This window comes from Stegostoma tigrinum, chromosome 26, assembly GCF_030684315.1.
Source record: "Stegostoma tigrinum isolate sSteTig4 chromosome 26, sSteTig4.hap1, whole genome shotgun sequence".
Lineage (NCBI taxonomy): Eukaryota > Metazoa > Chordata > Chondrichthyes > Orectolobiformes > Stegostomatidae > Stegostoma > Stegostoma tigrinum.
In genome coordinates this window covers 17,122,736-17,137,802 of record NC_081379.1, presented here as the reverse complement: position 1 = coordinate 17,137,802, position 15,067 = coordinate 17,122,736, and the positions used below count along the sequence as shown (strand labels likewise).

Here is a 15,067-nt window from a genome sequence, read left to right as displayed (position 1 = left end):
TAGTTATTTCATGCTATGGACTAATTCACTCTGCTTTTTCATCCTGTGTCATCAGACTTTCCAACGTGAACATGCCTTCTGCTTTTGGCACTGCAGCCACCTATACCTGATACTCAAAATTTGAAATAAATGTAATGTGTATCAGCAGAATAGTAAGAGGCGCATCCTTGAGGAGAACAGTGCAAGTATCAAATGGCCTGAACTCATGGCAGCATTACACTACGTTCTGAGTTTCCTCAATTTCACTTGCACTTTTAAGTTACATTATTCATAAGCAATTTTTTTTATTATTTGCTCATGAGCATTAATACCAAGGCCAGCACTAATTGCCAATTCCTAATTACACTTTAGAAGTGAACTACTTTCCTTAATGGCTGGGTGGTGACGATATCCCCATAGTGATGAGTTGCTAGTTCTACTTTTGGCAGTAAAGAAGCAGTAAGTTATAAGTAAGTATCTCAGGAAGGTTAATTTAGGCATAAATTCGGGTGTAATTTCATTCCAAAAGATCAAGGAGCAGGAATGTAAATGGAATTTTGTCATTAAATTATGAGGAGGATGGAATAGAAAACAAAAATGGAGATGTTTGCTACAGTTGCACAGGTTATCAGTGAGACCACGTTACAGCGTACTGTACAGTTTTGGTCACCTTATTTCAGAAAGGAGATAACTGTGTTAGAAACAATGGGGAAAAAGTTCATTTGTCTGAGCCCTAAGATGAAGGGGTTGTCTTACAAGGAAAGATTAGACAGGTTGTGCCTATATCTATTAGGGTTTAGAAGAATTAGAGGCAATCTTATTGAAAGATATAAAATCTTGCGTCAATTGACAAGGTAGATACTAGAGAGATATTTCGCCTTCTGGGAGTGGTTAGAATTAAGGGTCACTGTTGAAAAATAAGTGAAACCCAGTTAAGTTTCTGATGATTTCTTTCCTCTTAGAATCGTGAGTCTGTTGAATTCTCTTCCCCAGGGAGCAGTGAAGACAGGGATTTTTTAAAGTGGATATAGAAGGATTCTTAACAATCAAGGGGCTTGAATAGTGTCAGGGAATGGAAACAAAGTGCAGTGAGATCAACCATGATCTTTTTGAATGGTAGAACAAGGCTGAGGGGTCGAATAGCCTCCTCTTAGCCCTAATTTGTACATTTACTTGTTTGTTTGCATGTACTTAGGCCCCAGGAATCTTATGCAGAAGTGGCATCGCTGCTGTTATCATTACTTCTTAATTAAAGCTCTTGAGATCAGCAAGGACAGACTGCAGAGGTACTTTCCTCAGCGCTTTTGTGATTTTAATTTTTACACTGCAAGCATCTTTCACTTTTGTTTAATGAGCCTTGTGCCAGAACCATCAATAATCAGAGGGGGCAGCAGCTTGCTGTGAATGATTCGCAGGATGACCAGTAAGTTCTCCAGGAGGACGCAGAAGGTCTGACACTCTATCAACTCTATCATAATGAGGATTACACAGTAATAATTGTCAACAGCTTAACGTCTCGCTCCAGACCATCTTAAAGAAAACACTCATACTTACAGATCCATCAAACTCAAATCTGTTTAGCACTGATAATTTTCTATTCCACATTATGGCATACCTCTTGCAGAAATGTAAAATTACCTTCTGCTAGTCAAACAATCAAAATCCATTTCTCTCTCAAATAACACAGCGTGGAGCTGGAGGAACACAGCAGGCCAGACAGCATCAGAGGAGCAGCAAAGCTGATGTTTCGGGTCGGGACCCTTCTTCAGAATTCACTTCCCTGCAACTTCGGCCACACGTTAATCATTTAATCATTTTTTTTAAAGAAACCAGAGTATATAATGTGTGAGAGATTCACCGCTAGAAGGGGCAACCAACTCTGGTTAGACCAAAGCAGCTATGGGCATCCTCACAGCTGCAGCTCACACTAATGTTGGCAGAATCTCACCAGTGTATGACCTGACGCTCAATATTTACAATCTCACCCTGCTACTAGGAATTCTTGCACAGACAGGCTGAAGCGCAGTAAATGCTTTGTGTAGGAATTTTGTAAATGCATTTGGAATACACTATTTACTATGTTACAGTGTGGTATCACCTATCCCCAAATATGTGATTTGAAGATTAAACATTATAGTCAAGTTAGATGCTAAAAATTAACCAAAACCAACTCGAGAGAAAATTCAATACCACAGGTGGTGTAGGGAGAGCAAAAATAGCTTCCTTTTGGAAGCTGTGGTTGGACAGTGTCCTGGAAATGTCATTACATGAGCTGGCATTTCTAACCATTTAATTCTCAAACAACTGCTGCTGGTCACCTATCATGTCCATAATTGCAGCACATCGCCTTCCCAGCTCATTGAAAAGCCTATAGCCTTCATCATGCAATTGAATGATTCTTGACTGTCAGTCAAACAACATGCCTGTTATTTTTATACTAATGAATAAACACTGTGTTTTAACTGTGATTTATCTCCCATGTTGTCTACAGCAGTATCCTGGAGATTAAACATTAATTCCCGGAAGGTTGGCAATTGTAATTGGAAGGGAGTGGTTTGAATACATGTTTTCTCGACGGGAAAGTGACAGAGCATCAAGGTTCCCTGCCTTAATTTGTCACAGACCTCCACAGCACACTGAAAGTAAACAGTATCACAGCGTGCCACCTGACGTGAGCCATATGGTAATGAAAGCTGAGGTGTCAACCATCCCAGTACTTATTAAATGACCAATTCATTTTCTGGTTTTGTTCTTGGAGTATGAAGAACAAACCTTGACACTGAAGCTATTGTCAAACATAAACAAATAGTTGCTTGAAAATAATTAAGACAATTCTAATAGCCTTCTTGTTATGGCCTTTGTTAATTAAAGCAGACATTCAATATGATAATAAGAAGAGATCCACACAACATCAAGTCAGTTATTCCATCCACATGAAGGCCTCTATATCAATTAAAACTGAAGTTTACATAATAGCAATTGGTAAATGCAATATTTAATGTAATCAGCAAAGTTTTGATCTTGTTCAGGTTGAAATGTATACAAAAAGCCTCAATATCTAAGCATTTGCACATGGTGCTGAACACTGCGCAATCACTAGCGACCATCCCCACCTCTGACATTATGATGGAAGGAAGGCCATTGACAAATAGCTGAAGATGGTTGGGCTTACCACACGATCCTGAGGAAGTCCTGCAGAGATGTCCTGGAGGTGAGGTGACTGACCTTCAACAACTACAACCATCTTCCTTTGGGTTAAGCAGACTCCAACCACAATGTATAATTCTCATTGACTCCAGTTTTTCTTGGGATCCCTGATACCTTACTCAATTGAATGCTGCCTTGGTGTTAATGGCAGCCACTCACATCTCATTTCTGGTTTCTCAAGATAAGTGTCAGACAGCATGTTATTCCTGTGCAAGTAACACTTGATAGTGACCTCTTCAAGCATATCTAAATCAAAAGGTATTCTTCATGTGGTGATGTGTTTTTTTAAATGTGTCAGTTGCCGGAAAAACAAAGCTCTGGGTAATAACGTGAAGCAGTATTCTGAGGTCAAAAAAAAATTGTAGTTTAAGCAGTGGGGCACCACTGAATATTTTTTCACAATAGTTGTTGGCTTTCCTGTACACATTTTCTGGATCCATAACACTGGGCTGGATTAAAGAAAACTGCTCCCAGAATTAATAGGCTAATGTTCAAACACAAAGTACCATATAGTGCTTACCCCAATACAGCTTTGAGTTACATAGTTGAACTTCTGTGAAACAACTAAATTATCCAGCTACATACTTACATCAAGTGATGTGAAACATATATCCTTATAGTTAGACAGAAACGAATGTTATCATTGTTCTACTTCATGTGCACTCACTGGTTTGGCAGAGGTCATGTCATCTCTAGCTGGCTCACTTAGTGACATACCTCTCCAAACGACTGTACTGTTGTTCTCAAAGGTGATGATTTCTCAAGAACTGAATATAATCCTCGACTTCTGTTGTTCAGAAATTTTTTGTACAATCAGTGAAACACTGATCAATTAAGGATGGCATTTAATGTATTACAAGGTCAGATGTTCTTGAATATTTTAGTAAATGAGTTTTTAATTATTTTCATCCTTGGAATATGGACTTGGGCTAGTATTCTATAGAGCAATTCTTTATTTTTTATTTGCAGACTATACAGTACATGCACTCATTTCTTGCATCATTTTATTTGCATTTATTATAAATGATCATTTAACATGAGCTAGTGAGCAAAATCACGCCCTTAAAGTCAACCAAAAATACAGTATATTATTGCTGGGAGACATAAAGGAAACAAAGAAGTTATACCTAATGTCATGTCAGAACGGAAAATGAAGGAATGATGGAGGTACATGATTACATGGAACATAGTAATTTGAGAATATAGGGAATGAAGTGAAATGACAACAGCAAGTGGGGTGTGAAGAACAATTGAGACAGAAATTGAAGGGGAATTTGGACAGGGCAACAACAAAGGAGTAAAGGGTAAATGGGAGAAGTCGGAATATTAATAACATAAGTAGAAGAGAGAGTGCTTCCCAAGATAATAAAAACAACTGGATAAGATTGGGGAATAGATCTGCATAATTAGATTACTCTTCTAAAGTTTGAACACAGACTTGATGGGCTTAATGGCCTCCTTCTAAGCTGTACAATTTTACGACTCTGCACTAAACAAATTCAAACAACTCTCATAGCCCTATTCATAGCAAGTCAGATGATGTACCATTTCAGAAGAGAAGTGTTACATTGTAAAACACACAAAGAATTTTTCTACTTCTCAGTACAATTATAAATTTTTAATGTTGCTATTACTGGTGTTCAGCAAATACTACCTCAGGTCAATTAGTGTTTAATTGTTGCTTGGCGTCTCAACTGAGATAAAAAGTGAACTACTGACTCCCTTTCTCCCTTTTCAAAAAAAATTACTGCAAAGTGGTGGCAGATACAAGGTTCTGCACATATAATAACAAAACTCCCATGGGCTTAGTAAGTGGTAACACAGAGTTTGGAGCATTGTTGCATTGACGTATACCTACTAGCCAGTCCATTTAAATCCACAGGTGAAATAGAATGCAGTGACTTGTGTTACAGCTAGTTATAATTGCCAGCTATTAGGTTAGTATTTTGTAAAACTGCAATCTCTGTTTATTTAAATATAACATTGCATTATTATAATACATGTTGTGTGATTTTTAACGTCTGGAACATGAGGAGTTGCATAGTAGCTGCAAGGACTTTAATACATGCACAGGCAAATCCCCTGTGCTGATGTCATTGCAAGTCAGAAGATACAGATTTTCATAAAATCAGCAACAGATGGTAGAAGGAACTGAACTCAAGGCCCTGCTTTTTCCACACCCGAGAGACCCAAATTTCAGCAAATGCAGTCTAGTGTGTAAATGAGCAACTTGTCCACTTGAAATAAGCAACTGGCTGCTTAAATATACAAAACAAGTTCCTCTCTGTTTGATCACAAGATCTATGCCATATTCTTTATTTCCTTTACGACCGGCACTGTATTTGCATATTGTGGGGTTTTTGTGTGTCCAGGAAAGAGAAAAGTATTTTCATTCAATTGATTTTGAGTACAAAGTGCTGACCATTTGTTTTTTCAAGGATACCTCTCAAAAATAGCAGATCCACTATGTTGGAGAAGCATTTAGTGGTTTAATTTGAGACCTTCTGCACTGTAGCTTTTCCTTGTTTCCTGTTTAATTTTGTTTATTTTCTCATCCTTTAGTTGACAGACCTCTATTGGTGCATTCTATTGTACTAGTTAATGTTTCAGTGTCATCACAGTACTAAATTTTTAAAGCACTGATTCACTGGTTTGCAGTCATTCAAACCATTTACTTATCCTTATTTGAAACACCTATTTACCTTTTCCCCTTTCTCTAATTTTTCTCTCGTCTAAACTACCTGCTTATCTTTCAGTCCTTGCTTCTGAAGAAAATTTTCACATCCAATATGCCAATAACTTGTTCTTGCAGATTGCAGTGTACAATTAGCACAATTTTGAAAATGAAGATATTCCTTTAAAAAAATTCACCATTTTCCAAGGTTATTGTGCAGTCATTGACTCAATCAGTTTATATAAAGCATAACTTTTAAAAAATTATGACTATGTAAATCTTATCTTACCTTCAGGTCCCTGTATACTACAAATCGGTTGTGCATATGTTCAAGGCCCAGCATAATCTCTGCGGCATAAAACCTCATCTCCTTTTCAGAAAACACTCCATGCTGTGAAAGGTGATAATGTAAATCTCCACCTATAAATAGGAACAGCAGTTAACTATAAGATTGTGAGTCAATTAAATCATTTCATATAACTCTACCACTTTGCTCCACTTATTGTTGCACTCACAATTGATACTTTAATCAAAGTAATCTGGTGTAGCTGGTTCTGGTAAAGGAAGAAAGAAAGATTTGCATTTATTTCATGTATTGTCAATTAATGAAGTTGGTTGACGTAATAAGCTACTCTTCAGAACATTGACTGCTGTTTTGCAGGCAACCATGGAATTGGATGATAAACTAATGAACTGTTTTGATGATGTTGATCAGTGAAAAAAATATTGGGCAGAACACAAAAAAAACTACATACTCTCCTTTAAATAATATTACAAAATCTCCAATTTCAGCATTCAGAACTCAAGGAACATGTGATATAAATAAACTAAGAACTTACAGATGTTGGAGATCTGAAACTAAAGCAGAAATTGCTGGAGAAACTGAAGAAGTTCTTCCATTCTGATGGCAAGTCACTCGAAATGTTAACTCTGCTTTGTTCTCACAGAGACAGCCAGACCTGCTGAGTTTCACTGGCAATTTCTACTTTTGAACAGGTGGTTAAAGCCGCAGTTATAAATCTCTCACAAAAACCGCACCTCTGGCAAATGCAACATTTATAGCTGCATTGGGATATCATTTCTCAGTGACAGATTATATTTCTCAAGTCTTTGGGATGCATCATTAATCCATTATCATCTGGCTCAGAAGTGCCATTACTACCAATAAGCCAAGCTCATCTGGGAGTGTTTTAATGTTTTAAATGTGAACAAACAGGATTTACATTTCAATACAATAAAATGACGGCACAGGAGAGATATGGACTAGTTCCATCTATTGTTGGCATTACATCAATGGGGATATGGACAGATGTTTATCTACATTGCACTCTATACAACTAAGAGAATTTTTTTTTAATACAGAGGTTTGTCTTGTTGTAGATCAATTCACTATCCAAGTCAATGCTTAGATCAAGTTAAAGGGACATAAAAATGGATAATTTCTTATCTGATCTGACCTAAATACAGAGGCTATGCTCTCATCTCTCTCACAAATGGAACCGTGCCAAACCATGGCATTGACTAGTCTGTTGAACAGGCTGTGTTCTTGTTTGAATTTCTCTGTATTATTATGCAAAAGTGGACACACATGGCAGGAGTGAACAAATACACAAATTACAAAACCATGAAGGCTCAGATCGATCTCCTATTTATTCGTAGATGCTAATCCCAGCTGGGACAGAAACTAGTACACGAGTATCAGCCCAACTTTCCTCAAGTTAGGACAAAGAAAACGCAAGTGTTGTTCTCATACCTCATTGCTATGCAGATACCAGTGATCTAGGACAAGCATGCATTATGCCATGCAAGGATCAGTTTGGCTATTATTCCTTCATGATTGAATACCATATTAATATTCACTGTCTACTTATTTTGTACAAGATACTGGAAGGCCTCAAAACCTGCTGAATTGTAACCCATTAAGACACAGCATCTCTAAGAGTAGAAATGAGAATTTGAGGGGAAAAACAATAACAAGTTCACGTTTAAGACAGATTTTAACAAAGTTCAGTTCTTTAGCTGATTACATTGTCTTTATGTGAGTATGTGTGTACACATGTGATTTTTGGATTCACGGTGGTACAAAATACTACACACAAGTGTTAGTACAATGCGTTTTAAGTGAATTTTCCAATTATAGACTTTTTAACTTCTGGAACACACGGCACCCAGTGGAATGAATGCATTAAAGTTCAAAAAGGAAATGCAAATGCAACAAGAATAATACTAACCTGCTGATCAAAGCAGGGCAACATTACAATGTTCCGTTCGGGTCAAGAATACCATCAGCGATAAAACAACTTTCCTTCCTTCAATCATCTTTTCATACTTAGAATGTTGTACTCAGTAACTGAGTCATTTTTATGGTAAAACCATTCATAGTTTTTACCAGCAAGCAGAAAAGAAAATGTCACCTTTTGATGCATTGCTCAGATCAATAATAAAAAGCAAAGTCGCAGCTTCTCAGAAAGCAACAGGTCTGTCTTCTTTCGTTAAAGATGGGTCTGGATCTCTTTTAGAAGTTATGAGAAGTTCTGAACAACAGCCATACTGGACTCGAAACCTTAACTCTGTTCCTTCCCCCACAGATGCTACCAGATCTGGTGAGTTTCCTGAGCGTTATATTTGTTTCAGATTTCCAGCATCTGCAATATTTTGCTTATATGCTAACCTTAATATGCTTGATGGGACAATATAAAAAGAGAGCTTTATTCTAATTCTAATCTTGAATCTGTTTGATGGGACAGTGCAGGGAGAGTTTCATTGTATTTGGCAGAGGCAAGCAATCTGATCCGGTTTGACGCTGAATACAGCAAGGACATGAATCACAGTACGACACCAAATAGATATTCATACAAAATACAGCAGTTAAGAATTCAGAGAGTTTTTCACATTCACTGAATTATTTAAATGAGAAATTAAACATGAAAACAGAGATGGACTCATCTAGGCAACAACAGCTTTTGTGCTCCTGAGATGCTGCTGGGCCTGCTGTGTTCATCCAGCCTCACATTTTATTAACAAGAGTTTTAACTCATCTCTCCTGTGGATCTAATGTGGGTGTCATCCCAGTACACAACAATCAAAATATCTTACCGTTCATCAGGTCAAGAATAAAGCACAGTTTGTCAGGAGTATGGAAAGCATAGGTCATACAGACTATAAAAGGGCAGTCCTGCAGAAAGAAGTGACAAAAAAAGGCAACAAATAAGCGATCAGATAAAATTATTACACAATACAGCAAAACATATTCTGGGTAATAAAATTAAAGAAAAATTTACCCTTCAGCCTCCTCTGTTTGCAGTAAAATTTTAAACAATTGAACAAGATTTCATTTGTAAAATAAAATCTTCCCATGAGTGCAAAAAGATGAAAATCATCAACAGGTCTATGTACTGCTCTGTTTCTTTTGATTGATGTTTTTAGATCAGCTGCATTCTTTCCTAGTGACATACACCATTCCTTAACAAAGACTTTCTTCCTCAACCTCTCAATTGGGCAACAGCAGATGCATTGGGGAGACTTGGCTAGAAAAAAAAATCAATCTACATTCTGTGAACATAAAATAGCTTCAAAAAAATGAAGAACACTACTGGTAAAACACAGATAAAGTCACCCCCCGAGCCTCTTCATCACTACCAAATGATTGCTCAATTCATCAAGTTAGAAGCATCAAATCAAATATTAAATTTTCTGAAGTGATGTGGTCCAGTTCTTCTTCAATTTGTTGCTTCAGTTTTAAATATTGCACCTTAAAAGATAAAGGACAAACAAAATAGCCTGAGCACAAAGACACTACAGTGGAACCATAAAAAGAGCATTTTGGAGTTAAGAAGTTTATTGTATCACCTGTAATGGGTGAGCAGGAATAAACAAAATATACTGAGGACAAAACACAAATGTGAAATGCAACTGCATGATGATGTAAGAGAATCATGTGCTAAACTGGAACAGCATGTTTACCATGCAAAGAAAGCTCTGAACACCAAGAAGAGACTTGGGGTGGAGCACGGAAATATTGGCCATCTGTACATTTTTCAATGTAGGCCAGTCTGATAAGCATTGACTGCTATTGAACATCATGCATCACAATTCACAGTGTCATTGTAAAATATCAACCACTGTGTCATTTTAACAATGGCTGACAACAGACCTCCTCCCACTTGTGGTTCATGAGAGGACATATTTAACAAGTCCTTGGCAGTAAACTTCAAGATAAGGGATGGGGTAAAATCAGAAAAAAATGCATCAGGCTAGATACTGACAAGGTTCCCAACTCCTCCCACATTGCCAGAAATCGTTTCTGTGCAGTGATAGGAACCTTCCCAACAGCAGGATGCCAATCAAGGCTGCAAAATTGGCAATAACGAAGTCATAGATCGTTGTAGCGTAGAAGGTTGTCATGTGGTCTGCTGTGACTGGTGTCGGCGTTTCATTGTTGACAACGTTACATAGCCTCCGTTAGGTTTCACATCCTTAGCTATTACAAGAGGCAGCTGAAGCAACATAAATTTTAGTTGAAATATAACCATTTAATGATGTAAATGAAAAGCCTAAGGGCATCCACAGGAGAGCTTCAACCTGCAACAATTATCTAGAAGCTAGAAGATTCCCAACGTCCAAGGATCTACTGTTTTTGATTGCATCAGCATGCTATTCTAATTGTTTAGTCCTTTGCAGAGTTTTGCAGAGACCTACACATTGAGTACACAGCAAAAGGAACAAATCCATCACTTAAATTTCTTTAACCAGTTCATACTTTCCACATTAAACAGACAAAGCTAATGTGCACTACAGGCAGTTTCACTGAAATTGAATTCTGCAGAAATCAGCAAAGAAAGTTTGAAGAGCTAAGATTGTAACTTGTTACTTTTTGGGCTTTTGAGGGTGGGAAATTCTTTTCCTGTTTCAGTCTACAATCAAAAATACAGAAAAATAAAGAGATATGGTCTTTCTAGATTGTTCAAATATTCCGCACAATGGAGCTCTACTGTCCTCCAAACTACGAGCAAACCTCTGCATTATTGCGTAAACTTTGCAGCCACACTCCAAAGTATTATTAACTTATGCTAATGCCTGTGCCTCGTTGACTGACATAACTATTGTAAAAGATCAATATGGTTGTGTATAATGTATTAAAGTGTAGAAATATTGGAGCATGTCATTAAGAAAATGGTAGTGAGATGCTGGAGAAGAACAGATTTTACATATGGGGAGGGGGTTAACTATAGAAACTTGCATACTAGTCCTGGGTATAAAGGTAAAATGCCTAATTATGTCCTTCACACAATATTATTTGTATCTTCTATCCTATAAGCTCAGTGGACAGTGATATGGAAAACATGGAGCTGGACCTCTGCAGATGAGCAAAAGGCTGAAAGGAAAATGGAGCACAAGACAATCTTATTCTACATGAGAAAATTGTCCATTAGTTTCACAGCCAAACAAGATCAAAACAAGGGAAACGTGGAATTCGACTGTGAAGGCTAATAATACAAGAAACAAGCCTTCTCCAGTTACTGAAGCTTAAGAAGTCAAAGGAGTAAGGAAACCCATGCCAAAATGAAAGTCACTAAAATTGTTATTTGCTGTTGAATTCACAAGGCTCATGTTCCAAATGATCAACAAAGCCAATCAGCACTGCCTATACTTATATGTACAAAACGGCACTTATGTGAAGCACCAAATATCATGAATATTTATATTCATTCATGGATATGGGCATCATTGGTTGGACCAGCAGTGATTGCTCATCCCCAGTTACCCTTGGGAAGGTGGTGGTAATCACCTCTTGAGCCACTGCAGTCCAGTTGGTGTACACAGAATGTGATGCAGGGGATAGGCAGAAACATGGACTGCAATCAAATCAACCATGAGCTTCTTGAATGGTGCATCAGCCTCGCAGGGATGAGTTGCCTAGTCCGATTTCATCTGTGCATCTGGCTGCCACATCAGCCATGGCTCAGCTGTTAACTCTCTCACCTTGGAGTCACAAGGTTATGGGTACAGGTCCTACCTCTGGACCTGAGCACAAAAATCAAGATTGACACTTAAGTGCCATACTGAGGAACTGCTGCACTCAAATAAGATGCTTATGATGCAGATGATGATGTAGATGGGACCTCAATTTAGGGTGCATGTCAAGGATCCCCTGACACTACTTTTAGGGGAAGGGAATTATTACTCATGTCTCTTTCTATTTTTATCTTCCGATCAACTTCACAAAAACAGTTTACGTGATCAATATCACATTGCTGTTTGTGGGAGCTTTAAGTGTGAAAATGGATTGCTGCATTTTCTATATTACAGCAGTGACTGCACTGCAGAAGTATTTTTAAGTGTTTTACAGGATAGAATCTTGAGACACAGCAGAACCAACGCTTCAGCAACTTTCTCAATAACCAGAACCACATCATTAACATCTAGAAGTGTTACTATTTAATTCCTTTCTTCTACACCTATTTACTCAAAGAAGCCAAAACATATACTTGGCTATGACACAGAACATTCAACAGTAGCAGGTTCCAACAGATGTATAGGTACTTCTCGCCTTTTCTGATTCTTTCAGCCCCAAGTCACTCGGTAGCAGTCTCACTTCTGACTCATAAGGCTGAGGCTTCATGTCTTACCTCAGAAACATAAGCATAAAAAATCTAGGCTGACAGACCAGCACAGAACTGAAAAACTACTGCACTGTTGGAAGTGCCACCTTTGATTGAGATGTTAAAACAAGGCCCTGCCTGTTCTTTCAGGCAGTATTATTTTAAAGTACATCTGTATATCTGAAGATAATCTGAAGATTAAATAATCTGAAGAAAAAAAGCCAATTTGCCAGAGCTACCAATATTAAAGGATGCTTCAATAAAGTATATCTGCATCTTAGCCTAATCAGTTCACCTTTGGGTTATATGTTATTGGTGTACCAACTTTTGCTGAAATCATCAATTAATCTTGCAAATATGTTATATACAAATAGAAAGGCTATGAAATCAGCAAAAGAATAATCTCCACCCACCTTCAGTGGAGGAAGTAATATATGCATGGTCATTCTTTCACTGTTATTGCTTTGCAGTGTACTGATCGCTTTGCAGTCAGCATGCATGAAAATATTAGCGTTGGCCTCCTGATGTCTCACAGCCAAATGATTGTTTAAGATTATCCAAGAGTGACATTCTTCTGAACAATGCATTCGTGGAATTGGGCGCCAGCAAACAGTTAATGTCTTGAAGGGAGCCACGTACCAGCTTACCAAAGAAAGTTTACAACCAAAGAGGAAATGGGAAATTTTTGGGTTTCTGAGGTCTCAATTTTTTTCCTTTCTTTCTGCTACATTTGTATATCAACACTAATTAAAAAATGCAATTATACAACAAAGTGATATTTTTGACAGCACTGAGGATTCTAATCACTTGAAAATAGCTTCAATGAAATATGAATAAATTTATTGAGAAATTCTTAATTTTATTAAACATGAACTCACGCAATATTCCATGGTTCACCTTTTGTTTGACGATTCTGAATATTTACTTTTCCGTAATTATAGGAAACAGTTTGTTCAGACCTAATGCTAGCTACTAAAAGCTTTACAGAGCCACTTTGTTACCAATGAATACAGCTTACTGCAGTGGAGCAATAAAGCACGACACTTAACACAGCAGCAATGCGACAATCATACTGTCATCTACAATTGTAGCCAGTGACTGCACAGTCAGTCACCTGGTCAGCACATTAACACTTTGAAAACCAGGACAGGAGAATGAATATGAAACACTGTCTGCAATGGTCCACCCCAAAAACAACATCATAAATTTGAAAATATGCAAATTATGGGGGGGAATTAAGTTCAATTACATATTCATTCATTTCGCTGGCTGAAAGAACCTCAAAGGCACGATCTGTGATATGGAAGGCTAGCTGTATTCTGGAAAGTCAGAAAAGAAAGACTTTTGTTTATACAGTGCCTGATCCTAGCCCCAACTCTTCCCAAAATACCTCACCATGAAGTAATTACGTTGGACGGAAACTATATGCAGACATATGAAGATACAAATTGGGAGCAGGAGGAGGCCATTCAGCCCCTCAAGCTGTTCTGCTATTTAAGAAGAGGGTGACTGTTGTGGCCCCAAATCAAAGTTCCCACCAACTGGCAATAATATGACTTCTTTATTAGTAAAGGATCCATCTATCTTTGCCTTAAAAATATTCAATGACCACATCTATATTGATCTCTGGAAAAAAAAAGTTCCAAAGACTCTCAGCACTGAGGAAAAAAATCGTCCTCTTCATGTTAGCGTTAAGTGGGAGATCCCTTATTTTTAAATGGTTTCCGACCTCAAGGCTTACCCACAAGGGGAAACATTCTTTCAGCACCCACATGATTAAGCTTGCTTCGGATTGTATATGTTTCAATAACATCACCTCTCATTCTTCTGAGCTGTGATGGATACAAGTGCTGTTCGTTTTTCCTTTCCACAAGATATCAGTCATGGGGATCTTCTCTAAACTGCTTCTAACACAATTACATCCTTATTTAAATAAGGACCCCTTTCTGTATTCAGGACTCCAGGTGCAGTTGCAAATGCAGAACAAAATTCAGTAGGACATCCCTGCTTTTATATTGTATATGCTGTGCAATAGACAACATTCCAATTGCCTTCCTAATTACTGGATGTATCCGCAGTCTAATGTTATGTGTTTTATGCGCCAGAACACACAGATGCCCCCATCTCAGAGCTTTGCAAATTTTCTTGACTTAAAGATGCTGTTTTTTATTCTTCCTGCCAAATGGACAAGTTTCACACATTACATTCCATCCACCTTTTTTTTTGTGCCCACTCATATCACTATCTATATCCCCTTGCAGCAGCTTTGTCTCTGGGTCAGGACTGTCGCCAGGAGAAATCCCAGCTCCAAGGTCCTGATCTTTAATAAGCATTCCCTGCACTTTCGATTTTTAGCCCAGGTGAGAGTTGGGCACATGACTGGGGAAACAGCGTGTCCTCTAATTTTCCTATCAGCTGAATCTCAACTCTGTGTGCAAAGTTTAAAAATAAATATTTAAACAGGCAAGATCCCTCCTGCTGTCACACCCTCATTCTCTATTCCTCATTTGCTAACCCTGCGGTTTTGTTAAGGCCCCTCATGCTTTTTGTGCCAACCTAACATCAGGGCCCCTCAGATCCCATATGCAAATCATGCCATATTCAA

General features: G+C 37.9%; 1 protein-coding gene across 2 annotated transcripts in view; it reads right to left on the bottom strand.

Moving 5' to 3' along the window:
* Window positions 1–15,067, bottom strand: part of grk3 (G protein-coupled receptor kinase 3) — a 278,643-nt gene that overhangs the window by 73,436 nt on the left and 190,140 nt on the right. For both annotated transcript variants that reach the window (XM_048555682.2, XM_059655001.1), the window contains 2 exons: window positions 8,957–9,035; window positions 6,150–6,280 (listed from right to left, as the gene is read on the bottom strand). In XM_048555682.2, coding sequence (XP_048411639.1) covers window positions 6,150–6,280; window positions 8,957–9,035 — 210 coding nt within the window. The remainder of the gene's footprint in view (window positions 1–6,149; window positions 6,281–8,956; window positions 9,036–15,067) is intronic.